The sequence below is a fragment of the Uloborus diversus genome, chromosome 10, assembly GCF_026930045.1.
Source record: "Uloborus diversus isolate 005 chromosome 10, Udiv.v.3.1, whole genome shotgun sequence".
NCBI classification, from domain to species: domain Eukaryota; kingdom Metazoa; phylum Arthropoda; class Arachnida; order Araneae; family Uloboridae; genus Uloborus; species Uloborus diversus.
The window spans coordinates 14,214,265-14,236,400 of NC_072740.1; the positions used below are offsets into that span (position 1 = coordinate 14,214,265).

Consider the following 22,136-nt stretch of genomic DNA (forward strand, 5'->3'; position numbering starts at 1 on the left):
CAATAGAAAGAATAACCACAGGTTTAACTCATTAAAATAACTTGAGCTGACATAACTATTGAAGTATCACATCTTAATTCCTTACAATTTGATTGTTTATTAATAGCCTAATGAATACCAATAAAATCAAATCATTTGTTTTATCAATTTCATCAACATCAGATCGTTTGATAAGAAAAATGATAAATCACCATTTGGTAATGACTTGTTTAGTACTGGAACTTTTATTCTAGACAGAACAATGCACTGAATTTACATAACCTGATTTCAAGTATTCTAAATTAAAATCATTACTAGAAGCAATAAAATGACGAAATGACTTTTTGTCAAAGAAAAGTTAAGGCAAAAAATTTAAACATTTTCTTTAGAAGAAATAATGTTAGAAAGGAAATTTTTATTCAACACAGCTAAGTTGTCTCTGTACTTCAATACTTTATTTTAATTACTATTTGATGAGCATTAGAAAATCGATATTAAAAACGTGGCAGACTCCTGGGTTGATCAACCGAACTACATAAAACCAGTGGTCGAACTGCCATGGCCAACTACTGGAAGTGCAATAGAATTCCATACCCAGCGGTGGGCCTTTAAAACAATTGAGTCAAAGAAGGAGTTTGTTTTTTCCGTTGAAATATTATTTTATACACTCCATTAAACTGAAAGTAAAATCAAATTTACAGTAGAATGAAAAAAAGAAGAGTACTTAATGTTTAAAGAAGATGTGTCGTCTTAACAAAAAAATAAGCGGAATTGCAAACTAAGATGACGAGCACATCATTTAATATAAAATGACTTTTTATTACTTAAGAAAAAGTACCCACAGCTTAACTGTCATTGGATGATAATTGGGTATAAGTAAATCAATGTGGGAATGTGTCATATCTGATTTTGAGTTTTTGATATACTATTTATTAGCAGTTTTATGTCCTTGTGGACTTACTGGTGCACTTACCCTATATATAATTTGTCACAAGCTAGAAATATTGCTTTCTTGAACTATATATTTTGTGTGAAATTTACTTACAGCAATTTTGTGATTTCAGACTTTACATGAATATCGTGGATTTTTTCCAGCTTTAAAAGATAAAGGTGTGGTTAATTTTACAACAATGACTTCTGCCAACTCTGAGAGATTTAAAAAGGTAAGTTTTTCCTTTGTAAATAGTCAATTAGCTAGATATTTTGTGAAAATATGAAATATTCATGCAATATTTCTACAATTAAAAAACAAAACATTGCTCCAACCTTAATCTTTAGAAATATTAAGATCTTATCAAAATGTATTTTTCCTTACTTGTTTGTAAATGTGCTGCAATCTTTTTATCATGCGATTATTCTCAGTTTTTTCCCCCTAAAAATTTGCTGAACTATAAAGAGTATATATAATATTAAGCCAAAAAAAAAGCTAACTTCTTCGATATTTTGGCCACCCTCATGCAAAAAGAAAAGCTAAAACATGTTTGAAGCAGAAACTTAGTGAAGTACTAAGAAGTGAGTAGTGAAGTACTACTTGAAATATTTTGTTTATTTAAATGAGGTAAACTGATCTCCTAAAATTTTGAGAGAAAATTCATTTTAGTGAGTATGTTCACTCACTTCATATGTGTGTATATGCAATACAGTATTTTTAAAAATTTATATTCACTATTTTTATTGTAATCAGTGATGTGGATTGGGTGAATACCCAGTGGGTAGGTAAATATTTTTTGGGTTATCTACCCTTGGCTAGGACCAGGGGAATAGGACCAAAGAACCAAAAGGACTGGTAAAAAACCAAACCCCAATAGAACCAAAAAACTGGGTAGTTGGAAAAGGAAAGTAAAACAAACAAAAAATAATTTTTTTTCCAAAACTGCACTTTGATTAATTTCTGGAAATGTGGAGGATTTGTATCAAATAGTTATTTAAAAAAAAAAAAAAAAAAAAAACTATGGGCAATTTTTTGTTGCAATATTTTTTTCTTGATGTTCAGGTTTTGTTTTCTGCTTGCATTATTGTAATTTCGGATTAATCATCCCAGCCTTTAGTAACCAAATGGGCTAACACCTCAAAATCGACTTAAAGTGCACTTGGTGAGTTTTTCCTCAATACCAATGATATGTAGTATATAGTCTTGTTAAATTTGATGGAATTATTAAAAAAATAAATGTGTGTGTGTGTGAATTGACTCACTTGCAGTCTAAAAAAAATGTAGGTGGTTCATTTCACCTTACAGTTTTTAAATCCAAGGAAATACAGTTATGCACCCTTATAAGTTTTTGAAGGGACTGCATGAAAAAAGTGTATAAATGAAAAAACGTATAAAAGAGAAACATAAATGGTGCTTCAATATAGTCGGAAATAATCCAACCTACTTGATGGTTTACTTTTGCTTATGAGCAGGTGTCTGTGTCCAGGGCTTTTCACAGGGTCCGTTTTTTGTGAAAAGGGAAATTTCAAAATTATACTTATAGCAATGCATTGGGGGGGGGGGGGGACACAAATAGTGGCATTGAAATATTTGGGAGATATTTTAAGAGTACAGTAATTTCCGGTAGAAACACGACATCGGCATAGTCCCTGCACCCCAAAAGAAGTGCGTCAAATTTTTTTTTAATGCTCAGAAGCAATTCACTTAAAAACGATGGTCTATCAGAGTAGAAAATACCTATTAAAAAAGAATTTGCAGTTTATACTTGCGTATGTAGCTCTACCCCCCCCCCCCCCCCCCCAACTTATAAAAACATTAAAGAAAAAAAACTGAAGCCAGCGTTGAAATCAATTTACGATTTTTTGAAAAAATCGGGATTTTTTTTTTTTTTTTTTTTTTGCAAATTGGCTTGATACAAAGAAATAAAATGAAACTTTGTAATAACATTTACGATCAAGAATGAACAATATTCATATTTCTGAATAAAAAAAGTTCATTTTCGCAATTTTTTTAAAAATTGTTTGTTTTAACAACTTTTTGTTATTTGTCGCATTTATTCTGTACTAACATGAATAAAATATGTACAGGTTTTTCTTTTTTTTTTTTTTTTCTTCCTGTTCCTTTAAAGGTTTTGCGTTACCCTTTTTTAAAAAAACAATCTCCCTTTTTGCTTGTAATCAACTATACAAAAATTTCATGCATGAGAAATTTGACTTTTCCTGCCCTTTTCAAACTTAAGCTTTTAATTAACGGTTAGATAAGACATAACTATCAGAATGTGTCAGTATATATTTCTTTACTGTTTTGTTAAAACAGCTGGACTAAAACCAGGACGATTAAAAGAAAAGTTTATTGTAAACGCTGCATCCATAGAAAAACCACACTTTCGTAACCCGTAAATTTTATGGTGTTTCTTCAAGAAATTACTGTATTTCTTTTTTCCTAGGGGGGTAGTATTCTCGGGGGGTTCTTTGTGGGTTTTTTTTTTGGTAGGGGAGTGGGAGTGTCCTACTATTTTAAAAACTATACAGGGTGTCCAACCTAAGCATGGCCCAATAGCTAATTTCTAAACTGTTAGAAATAAGCTTATAGTACCAATTGCAAGAAGTTTTTAAATTGCGTAATTTGCTTAGTAAAAAAAAAACACTCTTCTACGACTAAAATTGACCCAGTTATAAACTTTTGAAAATTCACGGCTTTTTATCTATATCATGGCTTGCAATTTTGTTCCTTAGTTGGTAGCATTTTTTTTTATCATGCAGTTTAATACTCATCATTTCTGTTTTTTATATAATCATATGTGATTAATTCTTGAATGCTTTATGACCAGACATTTTTTTATTGATGTAGAAAATATAGAAAAGTGAACTGCAGTAGACATCTTGGTCTCTCGGAAAAGATTCACACTGAACTGAAAATGATTAAAGGCTCTAGATTACACAGTAAAATTTTGTGATTTAAAAGATAGCATGTTTAAAATGTTTTAATAATTTTTCTTGAGAACAAAAATGCTTTTATACAACATTGATTCGAAAGTGCCGCATAATACTTAATTGCAGTGCAAATTTCCAAGAACTTGTGTGACTATATCTAGTTTCTTGAAAATCCCAATTATTTCTAAATTTGCTAAAAGCCATATTTTTCGGTAAATGTATCCATGTGAGATTTGGGTTTAAAGCTGTCTATTCAACGGTTGAGAAAATCAAAATTATTTAACTTTATATTATTGTGTTTCGTAAGATGAATTTAATTTTTTTTATTGTATTTCTATAGAAAGTTGAAAAATTTGGTGGCAGATACCTTACAGTAGGGTTTCATGAAAGCACAGAAGATCCTCAAGCAGATAAATTTCAAGCCATTGTTTCAGGAGATGAAAAGTTGCTTGCTGATTGTCTAACATGCTTAGCAGCTATCTCGAATACCATCTATTATGTGGGTGAGTTGCATATGTTAAATTCAGAGGTAATTGTATTCCTGATGTACCCCGAAATTTCTTCTGGATTTTAAAACCAAAGTTTACCTTTCAACTTTTGGGTTGAAGTCTAAAATTAAATGGATGAGAGTAAAAAATACCCCAAACAGCAATGAATGTTCTTTTCACAGCACTCCTTATCAGGGCCGGCTCTAGTAGTTCTGCGGCCCTAGGCGATATTGACAAATGCCGCCCCCCCCCCAATTGAATAATAATAATAAAAAAAAATATTTTAATAAAATAAAAATTAAAGGTCTAAAAACGGGCCACCGCTTTTATTTTCTACCTACTGATTTACCTGTTCTCGCTAAAGTAATAATTTTAGTGTCAGTAACTCTTAAGAACATTCATCAAGGTGGGCTTAGGGTTAAGCCTCGGGCACCACCCGTAGCTCGTTTTTAGACCACACAGTACTGTAAGTTTAGGGTGTACTAAACCATTATTAAACAAACAAATATTTGAAATCAAGTATACTGAAAAAAAGCCCCAACATAATCTACTTTGTTTTAAGATAAAAACCACTTACTTCACTGTATAAATTAGAAAGATATAAATTAACTTGTACAAGCTTGGAAAATTTTTGAATTCTTCAAAAGCGAGTGTTTTTTATCAAACAGTTCCTGTCAAAGCACATGCTTTAGCTATCAAAATCATTTACTCACTACACTTTTGCTTCTCCCTGTTGATTCATTCGGTATCACTTTTGCGACTGCCCACAACCCCCTTCCTTCATTTTCAGCGGGTGACCTGCATTTAAACCACTTCCTCTAGTAAATTTTTTACAATTAAAGGGAGTTTCTAGTCAAATTCCAAACAGGGTTCTGCACATCCAAGCACTGGTACACACTTTAAATTATATTTTTATAGTCGTTAAAAGTAGTGCATCTTATGGCGCTGAAACATATTATTTTCAAATGATTTTTAAATCGCGAAATTTTTCCGCCTCTAAAAGTAAATTGAATTTCTAGTTAAATTCCGAACTATGTTTTGCATATCCAAGCACTGGTACACACTCTAAATTATTATTATTATTATTTTAGTATTGAAGCAGTGAATTTTAACTCGCTGAAACGGATATTCATACTGTTTAAAAAAAATTTTAATTTCAAAATTTGCCCCTAAAATCTGCTGTCCTAGGCGGCGGCCTAGGTCGCCTCCCCAAGAGACGGGCCTGCTCCTTACCTACAAACTTTTGCTAGTTACATGTAAAAAATACACACATTGACTACTTCCTCTCCTCCCTTCCCCATTCTCACTAGTAAATTCTTTGAACTCTAAATAGTTCTAGATTTTAAAATGCTGAAAGCATTTTCAAATTCGATATTGAAGTATTGCTGTAATTAGTAATTATTTCTTCATGAGGTGTTCAGGTTCGAAATTGATGAACAAAACTAAAATTAACTGCATAATTGATAGTACAATACCATTTAAAGCATTTATTGTTTACTAGCAGCATCATGCCTTTCTAGCTTAAGGCATTGCATGATCTGCAATGAAAATTAAAACCATGTCAAATGACACATGTTCAACTCTCAGGTGTGAATAAAAGAGGAGACGTTTTGGGTAAAATTTTCCTTCACAGTACGAATTGTTCATTTCAGTCTTTTTCCTTTTTGCAAGGCTGTCATCTAGTGATATGTTAACAAGTTAAATTCAATAATTATAGGTTGATTGCAAATTTAACAAAAAATATATTGACTGAAATTTTATAACTATTTTTCAAATACAAAAGAAAGCTTTTTTTTTCAGCGAAGGTAGGTGGAATTTTGTTTAAATCAATAAATTTGCTAGCTGTACAAGTTAGTTTGAGATTTTTATGAGTCATTACAAAATTAATGTAAAAAATAAAACATAAAATATAATTATAAAGATCTGGTATCGAACTACAGTGAAATCCCGTTACAACGAACTTCAAGGGACCGTAAGTTTTGTTCGTAGTAACAGGAATTTCGTTGTAATGGAATTCAAATAATGTAATGGCAGTTATATAGGGACTGATTCCCATGTGGGAGTAAAAATCCTCTACACTAATAATATAAAGCTTTAGAGTTTAATAGTTTGAACGTGCTAATCTCAGGACTACTGGTTTAAATTGAAATATTATATTTGGGTTGAATAGTCCATTTATTGAGGAAATCTATAGGCTATACAAGATAACGATGACTAATAGGAGTGGAGCAGCAATAAATTGAAATAAAACCAATAATACTTTATGATGTGTTTTTTATAGTAACAATAGCTCTGTGTTCTATGACCTGGTTAGCTCGGTCAGTAAAGCTCTTGGCCAGTAACCCCAGCGTCTCTGGTTCAGTGCTGGCTGGTGTTTATTATTTTAGATTTCCAGTAATTTATACTAGTTCATTTATTAATTAATTTATAAGTCAAATGTTTTCAATTATTGAAATTTCTTTTTCAATTTTGTTATTTAAATGAAAACATCGATAGACAAGGTGTGTAATTTTATATCACAGTGTGATATACTTAAAATAGTGTATTTTATTACATTGTTGTTTTATTAACGCAGATGAATCCGCGGGGCTCAGCTAAAAATAAGTAAAGGAAAGTATAAATTGTTTCTCAATATTATTAATGTGCCAGGCAATACTGGGTATGTTTGCTAGTAAAAACTAAAATGTTTGGCATTTCTTCCTGAAAGTAACAATGAAAATGAATAAATAAATAAATATAAAAAGACCAAAATTTGCTAAAACTCGTAGGGACTTGCTTCGGGGTTACAAGGAACTCCCTTTTCCAAAAAATGTGGGCTTGCAGATTTAAGAACTCCACCGCAGTCTCTGTGTACATCTTTTTTGTATTACGAAGAAAGAGTTCCTCGTGACTACAAAACACGGGTCTGTGAGTTTTTACAAATTTGTCTTTTCATACTTATTTATTTATTCATTTTCATTTTTACTTTCAGGAAAAAAAAGTCAAACTTTATATTTTTTATGATATTTACATTATTAAAAGTTATGCTTTTTAGTAAATCTTATTTGTTTTTATATTTCCGCCGTATTTTCCTTGTAGTGTTATTAATATTAATTTTTAATAAGTGTAGTGAGAAAATTTTAAATCATGAAATAAATCATTTTTGTGTTATGAATTTTTGCTGATCATTTTACAATGCTTGATATTTTTCATAGCTGTTCCATTGTTTTAGTTCTAGCATACAAACAATCTAAAATGTAATTATTTTCATTTTAATGATTTATTTCTATAATTGCTAATTATAAAAGTAAGTGAAAAGGCAAGAATAAAAGTTCATTTTCCATTTTTCATTGCTTCCCACCCCCCTCCGCTGAAAGCAACACCATTTGGATTACAAACTGTATTCCACCAATTACACCTCTTTCAGGTTCTAAATGATTTTTATTTCCTAGCTGCGCCACCCGACTTTGCACGGTCTACCTCGAAAATAAGTTACGTCAAGTGATGCTTGTTTAACAATCAGACTTGGAAAAAAAATGTAAAATTCTCTGACAGATTGCGGAAAAACAACCAAAAATTAAAATTTTTAAATCCCCCAATTTCAGGAAAAGCTTCAAAACAAACCAGCAATTAATGCGCCGATGTTAAAAATTATTTTCTCGTAAAGTACCGATTCAAAAGATTCCATTTAAATTCTAAAACTATATACAATGCTTGGGAATTAGTTTAATACAAGTTCGAAGCATCGTCCATCTCTAGCCATGATATAACGGAAACAAGTAGCGAAATTTTGTATCACTCACTGAAGAATCGAAGTTTGAATTCTTTCAACAACTGCCTGAATCGCAGTTTTTAGGTCTTCGATGGTTTTGGAGTTTCCAGTGTTAACTTTGTTTTTGATGCAACCATGCAACCTCACAAAAAAGATTTGCAGGGGTTCAGGTCCAGAGAATAGAATGCTCAACCAATGGCCAGATTTTTTGATTTTGGGTACCTTAAAAAAGAAATCTGCTCATTAATGTGTTCTGCAAACAGATCAAACACTTGGTATGATGAGGTTGTGCGCCGTCTGCCATGGGTCACATGCTTTCGAAATCCGATTCACTTTGAATTACTGCAATGAACTGATTTCTCAACATTTCAAAGTGTCGAGACAGGTGACAGTCTGTTCGTTGCCTTAAGCTTCAACTCGGTCAAAAACTTTTTTTAAGGCACTAATGGCCTGTTATTGTTTGAATAAAGAAACTACGCTCATAAACGCTTTACATCGACATTTTCTCTGAAAAAATTAACAGAAGCCAACTGAATGAGACTGCACAAAAAATTCGCCAATACGGTGAATCTAACTGCCAACTTTGAACATGATACGCCGAGCAGTTTTCGAAAAATTGACATTTTTGCCAATGCGTTAATTACTGGTCACCAGGCATAATTTACATTCTAATTACCTTGGAACATTGGAACAAGTTTTATCTGACGCAGAAAAATTTGGGGTTTCTATTGGTATTTTATTCTAATTTTTGCGAGGATTTTTTCTCCCTCATATTATAGAAAAGGCCATTTTCTGGTCCTAAAATTAAAATTCAAACGTTTCAGTACGTTTTGGCATTTGTAACCCCCCCCCCCCCCCCACAGAGTCCTTCTCATGTAGCCAAGTACCTCCCTGCCAAATTTGGTCGAGAATTATAACAAAAAATTTCAGTCGATAGTTTTTTCTTTAATTTTTCAATCAACTTTAATAAAATTTAAATTTATTTGTTACTCTATCACCACATGGCAGCACGTTTTCAACACGGAAGCAGACTGAAATTAACGAGACATTTCACAATAATGACAACAGTCCCTAAAAAACCTCATTGCAGTAAGAGCATTAGTACCTAAAATTTGTGTGTCGAATTTGGGCATTAGAGCTTAAAGGAAGGAGGACAACATTTCTAAAATAAAGTCAGCGCTGCTCAATCCCCATCAAAAGGTGCTCTGCACTGCGTAGGCTACCTCAATTGTTACACTGCAGTGCAATCAAGACAACAGTCCTGAAATATCATCTACAAAACCTATGAATCTTCATTGGAAAGAAGGATAGCAGCTACCAATAAGGGGAACTCTCAAAAATTCCCATTACTAAACTGAAATTAGTGTGGAAAAGCCCTGATTAGCATGAGAGCAACAATCCCTAAAAATCATAATTAGATTGAGAACAATGATTCATGAATAAAATAAACATTTCCATTTGATAACTTTTGTCAGAATTGAGACAATAGGCCCTGAAAAATCCAATTAGAAAAAAGACAATTGTTCCTTAAAACTCTCCATTAGTAAAATGGAGAAATTTCCTGAAAATCTCTATTAGAATAAGGAAATCAGCCTTTCAAATCAAAATTCCCTTTTCAATAAGTTCCCAAAACTCCTCAATTGAATAAGGACACCTGTTCCTCAAAATACAAATCAGCTTGAAATATTCTTAAATAGTGTTAAAACAAATTTTTGTTCCTGATCAGATTAAATACAGTAAGAGGGTCAATACACATATAATTTCTTGGAATACTTTAGAAGTAGTACTGCTCAACCATTTTAATTTTTTTGAAACTCATATCTCTAAAAACTGCAGATGAAAGATATTCAAAATCTATTTTATTTTATACTCTGATCTTGAGCTTTGATTTTTGAGGTCATCAAAAGTCTTTGGTGTTAAAGTAGATAAAATAATAGTCTTACATGCTAATTTATATAGTTGCAACTTACTAATTAAAATAATGCCTACAGGCCAAAGTTGAAATGACAGCTAAAATATAAAATTTTAAATAACCGCTTTTCATGTGTGATAACATGCTTAGTGGGCAAAAATGCAAAATGAGATATAGCAAAAACTAATCACTGAAATCACACAAATGAGAAAATTTAACTATAAGTGTGTGTTTGTTTACCCGTTATGGTTTATAGCTCCTAAAAAATCAGAAAAATTACAAAAAATGGTTTATAGCTCCTAAAAAATGAGAAAAATTACAAAAAATGACTCCTAGACACCTGTAAACCAAAAGAGGATTTAATGGAAAATTTTGTTTGTAAAAAAGATACAGTTGTTTGAAATTGAATCGGGATTAAGTATTTGCTGGGTCAAAACTTTATTGCAACTTTTTTCAGTTCAATATACTGAGTGCCCTCTTGGATTAATTCAATATCTCTAATTGTAAAAATTTAGAAGCTATACATCTCCATGGGAGTTAATATGTGACTTTCAGTAGTTCTTTTCGAGATAGCCTTTGTAACAATTCTTTTTATGGTTCTTCCATTCTCATCTCATTGTCTTTTTTACCACGTGATGTGGTATCAAAATGCTAATCTGCTTCCAAATTAAAATGTGTTTTGTGATGACATAAATCAACAAGTTTTTTCTCTTTTTCTTATGTGCTTAAGTTAAATAGTCTAGTGCACCACATATTGTGTTACCATTATGACTGTACTAATATTGGGTGAATTCATTTTATCAAAACCACATTCAAACAAGAACTTTTTTTTTTCAATTATGGGTAAATGTTTTTGCATCTTTTTAGGTCAAGTTATGTAAGTTAATGTACAGCGAGTATGTATGAATTGCAAATTTTTTTGTGTGATATACATTATCATTACATCCTACTTTAACTACTTGAACTGTATATCAAGCATAAACAACTCATTCATACAAAAAGAAATTAAGAAAATTAAATTTTATTTTTATATTTACATTATGTTTTTCAGCATATATATTACGGGTATATCGTGTATAAAATACATAATTCAAGAATGTGCAATTGTGTTTCCTTACTTTTTATTTATGTATTAGTCTGTGTACTGAATTACTCAATTTCAAATAGCTATATATTTTTTACTGACCAAATGCATGGAAACAATATACACAACATGCATAGTACATAGATGGAATACTCAGTTGGCTAATAAATTGTATTTTTAATTCCATCCTCTTTCGATTTACGAGAGTCTAAAAATGTCATTTTTGTTTTGTTTTTTCCTTTTATTTTTGAAGAGGTGTTAAGCAAACATGCAATTATAGTTAGATTTTCTCACTAGTGTAATTCCAGTGATTAGTTTTTGCAATATTTCATTTCATGCTTTTGTTCTCAAAAATTAAAATGTTGTTTTATTGTGTATTAAAGTACTGTAAAATCCCTCTAATGCGGACACTAACGGGACAAAATTTTCTTGTCCTCTATAGAGGGTTGTCCGCAGGACATGGGTTTAACTATGTTATTTGCCTTGGAATTGGGGAATCAAAAATTGTCTGCGTAAGAGGGGTGTAGGTTAGGAGGGGTTTTACTGTATTGTAATATGTCGTGAATCCGTTAGTGTCTGACTTCGTGTGCATGTAGCAGAGCAGTATTGCATTTGAGACCCTCTGTTCCTATGCAATTTTTTTATCCTTGCTGTATGATTGATCTGCCATGTCAGTTTGTCAACGTTTTTTTGAATCACCCTGTATAGTTCAGATGTGCTGGAAAATTTTCACTCTTCCTTCTATTAGGAAATTTTATGTAAATTTTTGCTTTAAATTGAAAAAAAAAAAAAACTGAGACATTTAAACTGATTGATCTGCCTTGTCATTTTAAGGGTTCGTATGCTCCTTACAAACTCCTTATAAACTCCTGCTTTTTAAGAAAAGAAAATAAGGGCCCTTAAAACTCCTGAGTTTTGCTATCATCTCCTTGCAAACTCCTTATTTTTTTTATTCTACATGACCTTAAAGATTTTTTTCTATCTCCAATCCAATACGAGTGATTACGTTATGCCGAACTTTCCTTGAATTCCGCTTTTTTTGTCTGTTAATACCAGAAATCCAATTTTTTCATTAGACTGTTTTCTTCCTCACATTCAAATTTTTTCCCCAAATTTCTGACGATTATGTCGATAATTTTTAATAATATAACCATTTTGTAGACTTGATAAAGTACCATTCTAAAGGGTTTTTTTTTGCTTTAATATATTCTTTTATTTGCTGTTTGCTTCATTTTGATTAAAGCATCTCTTTACATCCAATATGATAATAGATTTTTTCTGATTTTTGATGCTTGTTATGCTTTTTTGGAGGTCATATAAATGAAATTTCTTTTTACTCCTAAAAAATCATAAAAGTTAAAGTTTTCAATCCAAACTCTGTGGTCCTTCATGAGAGTCAAAAAGTTAAAAATCTAAATCGATGGTTTAATTTGGTTTTTGCTTCAATTATGTCGATTGTTATGAATAATACGTTTTTATGTGCTATTCTTTATACATTTAACTCATTCACTTTGAAAATTGCAATATCTTTGCATCCGTCATGTGTATAAGATTTTTTGCATTTATGATGCTTACTATGCCTTGTAAAGTGGTGACGAAATCAAGTTCATTTGTATTTTTGTTAAAATCAATAAATTGAAAAGTTTTAAACAACATTCATGCTTTTTAAGAGTGTGGAATGTCAGAAAGTTAAGTACAGAATCGCTGGCTGTGATTAATTTTTGTTTCAACTTGTTTAAGTGTTTTAACACATACGTAACATCTGTAGTTGGCAAAGTTTGTGATTTTTTGGATATAAAAAAAAATCAGACTTTTTAAATTTAAATCAGGTTTTTTTTTAATTACAAAACATGAATAAACATAACATATTTTATACAATAGATGAAAGAGCAACGTAATAGCTGAACGGTGGTACCACTACATCCTAGAATTATAATTTTCATACTTTTTTGAAGAAAATTTTTTTAAATTGGTCAGTTTTCTATGTTTATCAGTGTAGAGTCACACAAAAGTTTTGAAATGGTCTACAAAATTTTGATCAATTTTGAAGATTAAAATAATTTTTACAATGTTTTCAAAAGGATCCCTAATGTTTAAATTGATTTTTTTGTATTTCAATCTCGTATGAGTAATCTTATGTTTCTATGCCAAAATCAAACACAAGCTTCGCTGAAAATTGTTTGTTGTGTTTGAAGTTTTTCCTTTTGTATCCTGTAAATATTTCAATTATTTTGATAGTTGGTAGTTATTTTGGCCTCTACTACTTTCAGTCGGCGTATTATAGTTCTTATTTTAGCAATTATTTTATTTTTGAAGTTTTTTTCTTTTTTGTTTAGGAAATTGTTAGTACATGCTTTGTTTTTGAGAAAATACTAATTTTCAATCAATATCACTTATTTTTAATCCATTTTCAAAATAAAACATTTCAATGGTTGACCCCCCCCCCCCCCCTTTGCATTTGAATTTGATTCTGAGACTGCTCAAGTCTTAAGAAGCAGTGAATAAATATTTCATTATAAATTTAGTATTTTTGTGCATTCAATGTTTTGTATGACAGCAAAAATAAATAATATTAAAATTGTACATATTTTTTCTGAAATATGTTTTTAAAAAAATGCATCTTTGAACAAGAAACTAGTCCTTAAAAAATAAAATGAGCTCCTACAAAACTTCTTAAAAACTCCTTACTTTCAATTTTTAAAGTTGAGATGAACCCTGATTTTGTCCACGTTTTTTTGAATCACCCTGTATAGTTCAGATGTTATCGAAAATTTTCCCTCTTCCTTCCATTAAGATATTTTATGTAAATTTTTGCTTCAAATTGAAATTAAAAATAAAAAAAAATTCAAAACTTTGCTGTGAGGCATAAACCCACAGGGTCCAAAGCAGTTTTGCACCTAATTATAATACTCTAGGTGCTATAGGGTTTTAATGGTACCACAAATGAAACTAACACTATTTGCTGTACATATATATAAGCAGTCTTGCATAATATAGACCAATGCTCCAACAGGGTTCGCAGAAAATGTTTGGCTTTTCAGAAAATATTTTTAAGCTACAAATGTTAGTTTTAAAAAAAAGAGGAAAAAAATCCTACAGTTTATTTTTGTTTCTTCCGAATATTTTCCTCCTTGCCTTTTTCTTGTACAAAATCAATCTAAAAAATGATTATTTATTCTTGAAATCGTGATTATAGTATGCTAAATACTTAAAAATAAAGACTCAAGACATAGGTACAAACGGTTGCAAATGGAGATTACTTCTACTATAACTGTATTTTTTTTTTTTTTTTTTTTTTTTTTACACAGCCTAAATCGCATAGGATGAAAATTAAAGCTATGTAAAATAAACAACTTTACAGACTATGGAATGGTCTCTATTGGTGAATCCTGCTGTAAATTGAGTTTCAACACGTTGGCTTTAAGGGGGAAAAAAAGCTCAGATAATCCGCAAGTCATTAATTTTACTTTTTTAACCAATAATACGTAAGAAAATACTGTATTTATATTTTCAGAAATACTTAATTTTAAACAAATGAGTAGTTTTTGTTGATTTGTTTACAAAATCAAATATCTTCATAAATTTTTCAAGTAAAAAGCAGGTAGCTTATGTTTTATCTTAGTCAACAACTTGAGTAGTTTCAGATCTAATGAACTTTTTCATTACAGAATGTAAATAATAATAATGATCATGGGATTGATATTGGCCAAGAAATAATGGTTAAGGCAGTTTTCTTTATTTGGTGAAAAATAAGTATAAACTATACATTATTGCAAAAAAAAAAAAATTAAATGATTTTAAAGCATTTTTCTTTTGTCTTTTTTATATTTGAATATAAATTTAATTCTTTATTCAAGGGTGAACTAGGCAAAATAATTGTTTGCGGAAAATTTTCCAGTTAGGATTTGTGTTTGCGGAAAGCTTTTCTCTCATTTTATCTAAATCTGTGTATAAGATTTTATTGCCAAAAAGACAAATTCAAATAATGTAAGTTTTACCTTTTTAATTACTTACAAGTAAAATCAACTTTCTGCTTATGTTCTATGATTGTATTTGATTAAGCCTAAAATGAAGATTTGATCTGAGTTGATCTTCATTTCTTAATTTGTAGTCTATCAATGAAGCAATATATATTTACATTTTACTCTTCTCTCTTTGTTTTCCCATTCAGATTCTTCATCATTGGCCGCTGACGTAGCGAAATTATTGGATGTTTTTACTCCCTCTTTCAGTGTTTCTTGTTCAACATTCCTTTCTGTGGGCAGAAGTCATAACGTGGAGCCCTCATTTTTACTGCCATCTTATGATGTATATGTCAGAAATCCGGAACCAGTGGCTGTGAACAATTCAAGTACCGTATAACATTTACTGATCTAACTTCAGAAGTTTTTTTTTTTTTTTTTGATCATATATCTTGGGATTCCCAACCTTGTACACACTGGTTCCTTGGTATCTATTGACTAATTCGCTGTTGAACCTCAATATGAAAAAAGTTTCAGTTTTATTAATGAGTTTTCAAAAATATCTAATTTGTGATAGTTGTAACCAGCCGAAGAAATTTAAGACACGCCCATTACTACTTATAGTAGACATAAACAGCAGCATAACCACTCCTTGATTTTTGTCAAAGTGTTTCGGTTCTTCAGCCTTTAGATAAGTCGAAAACAAGCTGAAGTGAGTCTTTAGTCCTGTCTAACTGAATGGAGAATTTATGCTATTTATTTTAGGTGATAACAAAAATTTTTTTTGACTTACAATAGAATTACAATATGAGAAGCAATTTTTGAAACTTACTTGTATTATCTTATGCTTTGATCTTCAGAGGTAACTTTTTCCTGACTGAAAAATACTACATGTGTTACCACATAGCAAAGGTAGGCGTTGTCTTAATTTTCTTAAAATTCCTAATTTTTTAAAACTGTCCTAAAATTCCTAATATTTTGAACGTTGTCCAAAAAAATCCTAAAATGTTCTATATTTTACCTTGCATTTTTGCAGAAAACGAAAAAATTCCACTAAAATGTATTAAAAACTTTTTTATTGTAGTCTTGTTCACTTTTGTTTTACAGTTCCAAATTTCTATTGAATCACATGCGACACTTGTTTGGGGTTAAAATCATTTGCCTGTGAAGAATTACAAGTGGTATGATGAAACCACACATTGGATTTATCACCACAATCTAATTTCTTGAAATAGCAAATAGTAGACTTGAATATTCGAATTTTCAGTATTTAGCCAATGCCCAATTGACTGTTAAATCACCTTGCAAGAATAAGTAGTAGCTATTTTATATAGGAACAGAAAACTGTAAATCAATTGCAATACATTACACTAAATGCTATGGTGCGGAGAAAAGTATGGCATATGAGACCTGTTTCTAAATTGTATAGGGAGAAAGGAAGTATGAAAATTAATAGTTTCTACCATCAACTCTTGAAAAACAATTGTACCATAAAGTAAAAAAATAAGTTTGTACCATATTAAAATATTTGTACATTGCTAATAGTTTCTTGTATTTCTCTTTTCATAAGATTAGACAGGTGTCACATTATGATAAAAGTCTTGCTTTATAAAATATAAATTCTTGAGCGTAAGAATTAAGGAGGACTCAAAATTCACTTAAAATTAAGACAGTTGCTTGCTTCGATTAGCCCACTTTCCTGTTAGTGGTCAGAGATATCTGACTGTAATGAGGCTGTCCCGGGTTCAAATCTCACCTCAGGCGTTAACGTGTTGTTGTGCTGTGAATGGTTGCCTACCCTATAAACGGGTCCTTATGGCATGTGTGTACTGTTTAAGTATGACTTAACACCAAATTATGATACAGTTAGAAAAGCGAAGCAGCGAACCCCAAATTGTCAGCCTAGCTGGCCCAAGACAACAACAACAATAAAAGATATGTTTAAAACTAGTTTTATTTTGTGGAAATAAATCTAAAAATAAAAATGAGTCAAAATAAAACAAGTGAAACAAGTAATCACTTTTTTTTTGAGCAGATGGTTACAAAACAGGGAAATGTGTCTGTTGCCCCCCCCCCCCCTCCAGGCCATATGATTTTTGAGCAAATACTCTGAATTGAACAAAAGATTTGTATGTATTTGCTGATCATACATAAAATCACAGTATCCATTTTACTTTAAAAAAAATTTAAATAGAGTTGGTTGGGGTAAGTAGGACCCCTTTTGAGAACAGTTCATTTTTGAAACCTTATACAAAAGTTTTGAACCAAAAAATTTAAACTTATTGTCTTATTTTATCTTCAACATTATTAATCAACAAAAAATCATCATTACTTTCTAAAGCATTGCTTTAAGTATTCTTAACGAGTATGTTTTTTAAGAGTCGGAAGGATGTCTGACTTACTAGGGGGGAACCCACTAATAAGAGGTAAATGAGTCACCGCCCTTTAATTTCAATTTAAATTGAGCAAAAAGGGATAATGGGATTTTACTTGATAAATTATGCAAATTTTTAATATGAATTATTATTATTATTATTATTTTGTAAATGCATTCATTTATGAGATATTTACCGTCTTTTGAATCTGCATGACAGAAAATTTTAAAACAAAAAACAAAACAATTATATATGTGAAATTTATTGAAAGCCTATAGGTGCATATTTTACTTTTACATATAAAGGTGTGTTGAATAGTAGTAATAAAGTTGATAGAGCTCAATTTTAGTAAATTAGCCAAAACTATAAGTTGAAAATGAGATTGGAATCACTAAATGGCTGCATTTATAAGTTGGCTAAGGAAGAACTTTTTTCACTTCATCCTCAGTAATAATTCTAAGACCATCTGCACCTGACCAATAAAGTGTCACTATTTCTATTTGTTCTTGATCAGCAGTATTTTTTTTAATTTGTATCATCAACTTCTAACGTTAGACCTACATAATACTTCATGATTTTCTTAGATGTAAGTTTCAAAAATTCATATTCACCAGCTTTAGCAGTCTTTGCAGCTGAACTATCAATTCCTACTACGTCATCATAGTTGTCTTGTATTTCACTGATGCAAATATTTCATCAAAGTTTTGCTTTTGGTTTTAAAACCCTCAATTATGGTAGGACCCACTTACCCCTTACAGCAAACTTTTACGGTGTAAGTGGGACCCCTCTTATTAACACTTATTAGCAATATTTTTTACAAAAATTTATTCACTTTAAGTTAAACTATACATGAAATTTTGCTGACTTTTTTGAAAAATGTTACTTGAACTCGCAAAAAAAAATATTTTTTCAGATTTTTTTTTTTTTTTTTTGACTAAATTCTTTGACCTAGAAAAAAAATTCCACAAAACCCAAATAAGGGTAAAACCGATCAATGTGATGACATATGTCATGACCAGTGTACAAAAGTATAAAATCCATATCCATATTTCAGTTTTAGTGGGAGTGACCCACTTACCCCAATGACCCACTTATCCCAACCAACCCTATTTTTTTTTCAGAAGAGGAGGGTGTACAGTCCGTAGCAACATTGACAGAAACAAACCATATGTTAAAAATAGCTGTGTTAAGTTTTGTTAATATTTGATATTTATTGTCCTAAAATTGTTTTAAAATTTTGTCAAAATTGTGTCTTAATTTTTTTTTAAACTTCACTTCAATCGCTGCTACATAGTTCAAATAATAGATGGCACTAAAAACAAGAAATATTTTGACATTTCACCTAGCCCCTCATACCCCTACTGGGATATTTTTTGACATTTATTCAGAGCTTCTTTTTTTTAGCCTATATAAATCCATTTATCATTTTTGATAAATTTTGGTCATTCAGTCCAATAAAGCACTGGTTTCCTAGGTCGCGTTAACCGCGCCCATCGGCGACGTCAGCGTGCGAAGAGTTGAAGAGCAGTGAGGAGCTACGCCAAAGTGGATTCCTAGGCAACCCCAATCGCGCGCAGGAAATCTGAACGAGTTGTTTTTGCGAGAGAGCAGTTGCGTTGCAAAACTGAAACAAATCGAGAGACAAAACGAGAAATGGATCTTGCAACTAAAAAACGTTCTTATTACAGCATTGCAGCTGGAAGAGGAAGAAAATGAAGAACTAATAACATTAAATACAAACAATTGTGAACTTTAATTCGTGTATTTCCAGAGTACGTTGAAGGTGAATTGTTTAAGTAAAGTTTTGATCACATATTCTTATTTAGAGGCAGGGAAAATCAAATTATATGCATCGTTTACACAATAATGAATTTAGCTCATTTTCTTAGACATGAAAACAAAACAGTACTTTTTTTAACAATACTTAGCTTTTAAAATTACCTGGAACATTTATCGATTCTGAAATTGCTAGTACTAGTTGGTCCTTGTGTCCTTTCTTCGATACGTTATATAGCACAGGATTCAGCTGAACCATCTCAATAAATGTTTCTTCTGGGAAAAAATCTAGCGACATTTTGATTGGATTACACCGGCGTAGATCTCACGCTTGACGCTGAAATCAAAGTCAAGTTGATTCCGACGTGGCGATGCACCACGTCGATTTAGCTCGGGCGCGCATGCGCAGAAGAATCAAGTTTTCTCCTCGGCGGAGAGCGACGCCGAAGACTGGCGCCTTTGCTTCTAGGAAACCAGGGGTTAACTATAAGTAAATTATGGGTACTTGTTGAGCAATCACGATTGCTTATTGTTCTCATTTGACTGTTTTGATGTCCTATCATTTTATTTTCCCACCGCCACCCTCCGGACCATCACCGTCGACCAGCTCCTCACGATGCTGCTCCTATAGCGAAAGCCGTCTCCAAGGTTGCATCCATGTCCTACACACGCGCGCGCATACATACACAATTACACACACACATGCATACACCTACATACACAAATACACACACAAACACACACGCATACATACAGACACCTACACATACACACAAACACATATGCCTACACACACACACATTCATACAAACAACTACCCACACACTTATGCCAGCACACAGACACAAACACACATGCCTACACACACATACCCCCCACACACAAACACACACGCCTACATGCACACACTCGTGATTGCGAAAAACATTATTTGAATTCAAGATGTCAAAATTCAAATTAATTTTTCTTTTTTTTATTTCTTATTTTTATTTTGTTTTTGAAAACTATTTTAAAATTCTAATTTTATTTATTTCTGCTGATATGTCAGGAGAGCTCAACCCCCTGAGAGCAAATGCAAAGCCCCCTCCCCAAAAGGAAAAAAGTCTCCCCTAAAAATTTCAAAGACTCAATCCTGCGTCATGACCCCCCCCCCCCCCAAGTGGGCACTCCTGGATATGTTTGATATGAGCATTATTAAACTCTTATACCTGTATAAATATTCTTATATATATTCACACACACACATATATATATATACATATATATATATATATATTATATGTATTTTTTTTGCATTACAGATAGATCAAAAAGAAATACTCCTCATTTGTGCAATTATTTATCACCAAAAGTTATATCTGAACGCCTGCAAACTGTTGTGGACCAAGTGAATAATTTAGAAGTGTTTCCAATGATTGAGACATTAAATGAGGTAATTCATTTTTTAATATCAGCGGCATGAAACTACTAATAATGATATAAAATATTGTGCAATCTCAAATAAAGCTTGCCTATGAAAGTGACCTGCACCCTTTACTATTAAAGTACAATATTTAAATAAAGTCATGATTTTGCTGAATTTTATCATAAGTGATGGGGGAAAGTACCTCCTAAGCCTGTTGAAAACTATATCAGAACTTTAATTGGTACCATTTTCCAGAAGTCATACTTATGTTTAAAAAATAAATTCCTCAATTAACATAATTTAATAGTTGTAATAAACTATTTAAGTTATGGAAGAATAGTTTTAATAAATTCCTTATTTTCTTGAAAAATGTAAAAAAATGATATGTTGCTGATTATAAATGCTCTTTTTTTATTTATTTTTGGTTTCATACAGCTGATGAAAATAACAACATTTTTGTATTTTTCTTTGGATTTTTAAAAAATATTATTATTAAGCTTTGTTTAAAAAAAATCTTATAAATAGAATTAGTGTTTATTCTCATTAAAAAAATTCGGAAATGTTGAATCAAAATTCTTTGAGTGTTGAGTTTTCAAATATTGAGTTAGATGTTGAGCCAAGTAAAATTTAATTAGAAAAAGCTTAGTATTAAATTAGTTTGAATGTAATCTTACTCTTTTTTCTTTTTTCTCCAGTTTTTTTAAGAATAAAATTTGTTTTTTGAACTAAACTCTGCTGTATGTGTTTCTTGCAAAAACGGCAGGTATGCTTTATCAATAGATCTGTGTGATATTAACGATTATAAAATGAGGGAAATTTTTGGAGCTACATCAAAGAATTATCAGGGAACTTTTTTTCCAGAATTTTGTTACCTCCATATTATTGTAACCACGAAAAAAAAATTCTTTAACCCTTCAAGCGGCCGTGACGTAAAATTCCTTCACCCAGCGATGTATTGAAGAGCGACCGGGTCGAAAAATTTGGCCTTGAATATTCTGCTTCGAGAACGGCTGCGACGTAAAATTCTATGGAAGAATATTCATGGCGAAATTTTTCGACACGGCCGCTCTTCAATACATCGCTGGGTGAAGGAATTTTACGTCACGGCCACTTGAAGGGTTAAGGACATTGGCGTTTGATGTTATCTTTTATCATCCCTATTGATTTCAGTCGATCATGGTAGACTGTTGACTTCAGGCATCCCCAGAGCCAATAATGGCACAAAAGGAGAACTGGGGACTTGAGAGGCCAATTATGACGAAAGTGGCAGATGAACGCGTGATCCTCTCTAAACGACACACTCAAGAGCTCTTTCATACATCAAGCAGTGTGGGGTGAAGCGCCATCCCCCATAAATTTCGTGCACTTATTCCCCCCCCCCCTGGTAACAATAAAATCCCATGTCATTTCAAACATGTGTGACAGTTTTTACCTATCTGCATACATGATTTTGTCTGTTATTAATTTTTTCAAATGTATACTTATTTCTGATCTCTCATTGTGATTTGAGCTAGGGATCTCCAAACTTCCTGGCCAAAGG

At 31.5% G+C, this 22,136-nt stretch overlaps 1 protein-coding gene across 1 annotated transcript in view; it reads left to right on the forward strand.

Moving 5' to 3' along the window:
- The window catches only part of LOC129231377 (uncharacterized abhydrolase domain-containing protein DDB_G0269086-like), a 102,888-nt gene that overhangs the window by 66,584 nt on the left and 14,168 nt on the right, over positions 1 to 22,136 (forward strand). The window contains exons 9-12 of the mRNA XM_054865673.1: positions 1,044 to 1,142; positions 4,184 to 4,346; positions 15,250 to 15,429; positions 20,493 to 20,623. Coding sequence (XP_054721648.1) covers positions 1,044 to 1,142; positions 4,184 to 4,346; positions 15,250 to 15,429; positions 20,493 to 20,623 — 573 coding nt within the window. The remainder of the gene's footprint in view (positions 1 to 1,043; positions 1,143 to 4,183; positions 4,347 to 15,249; positions 15,430 to 20,492; positions 20,624 to 22,136) is intronic.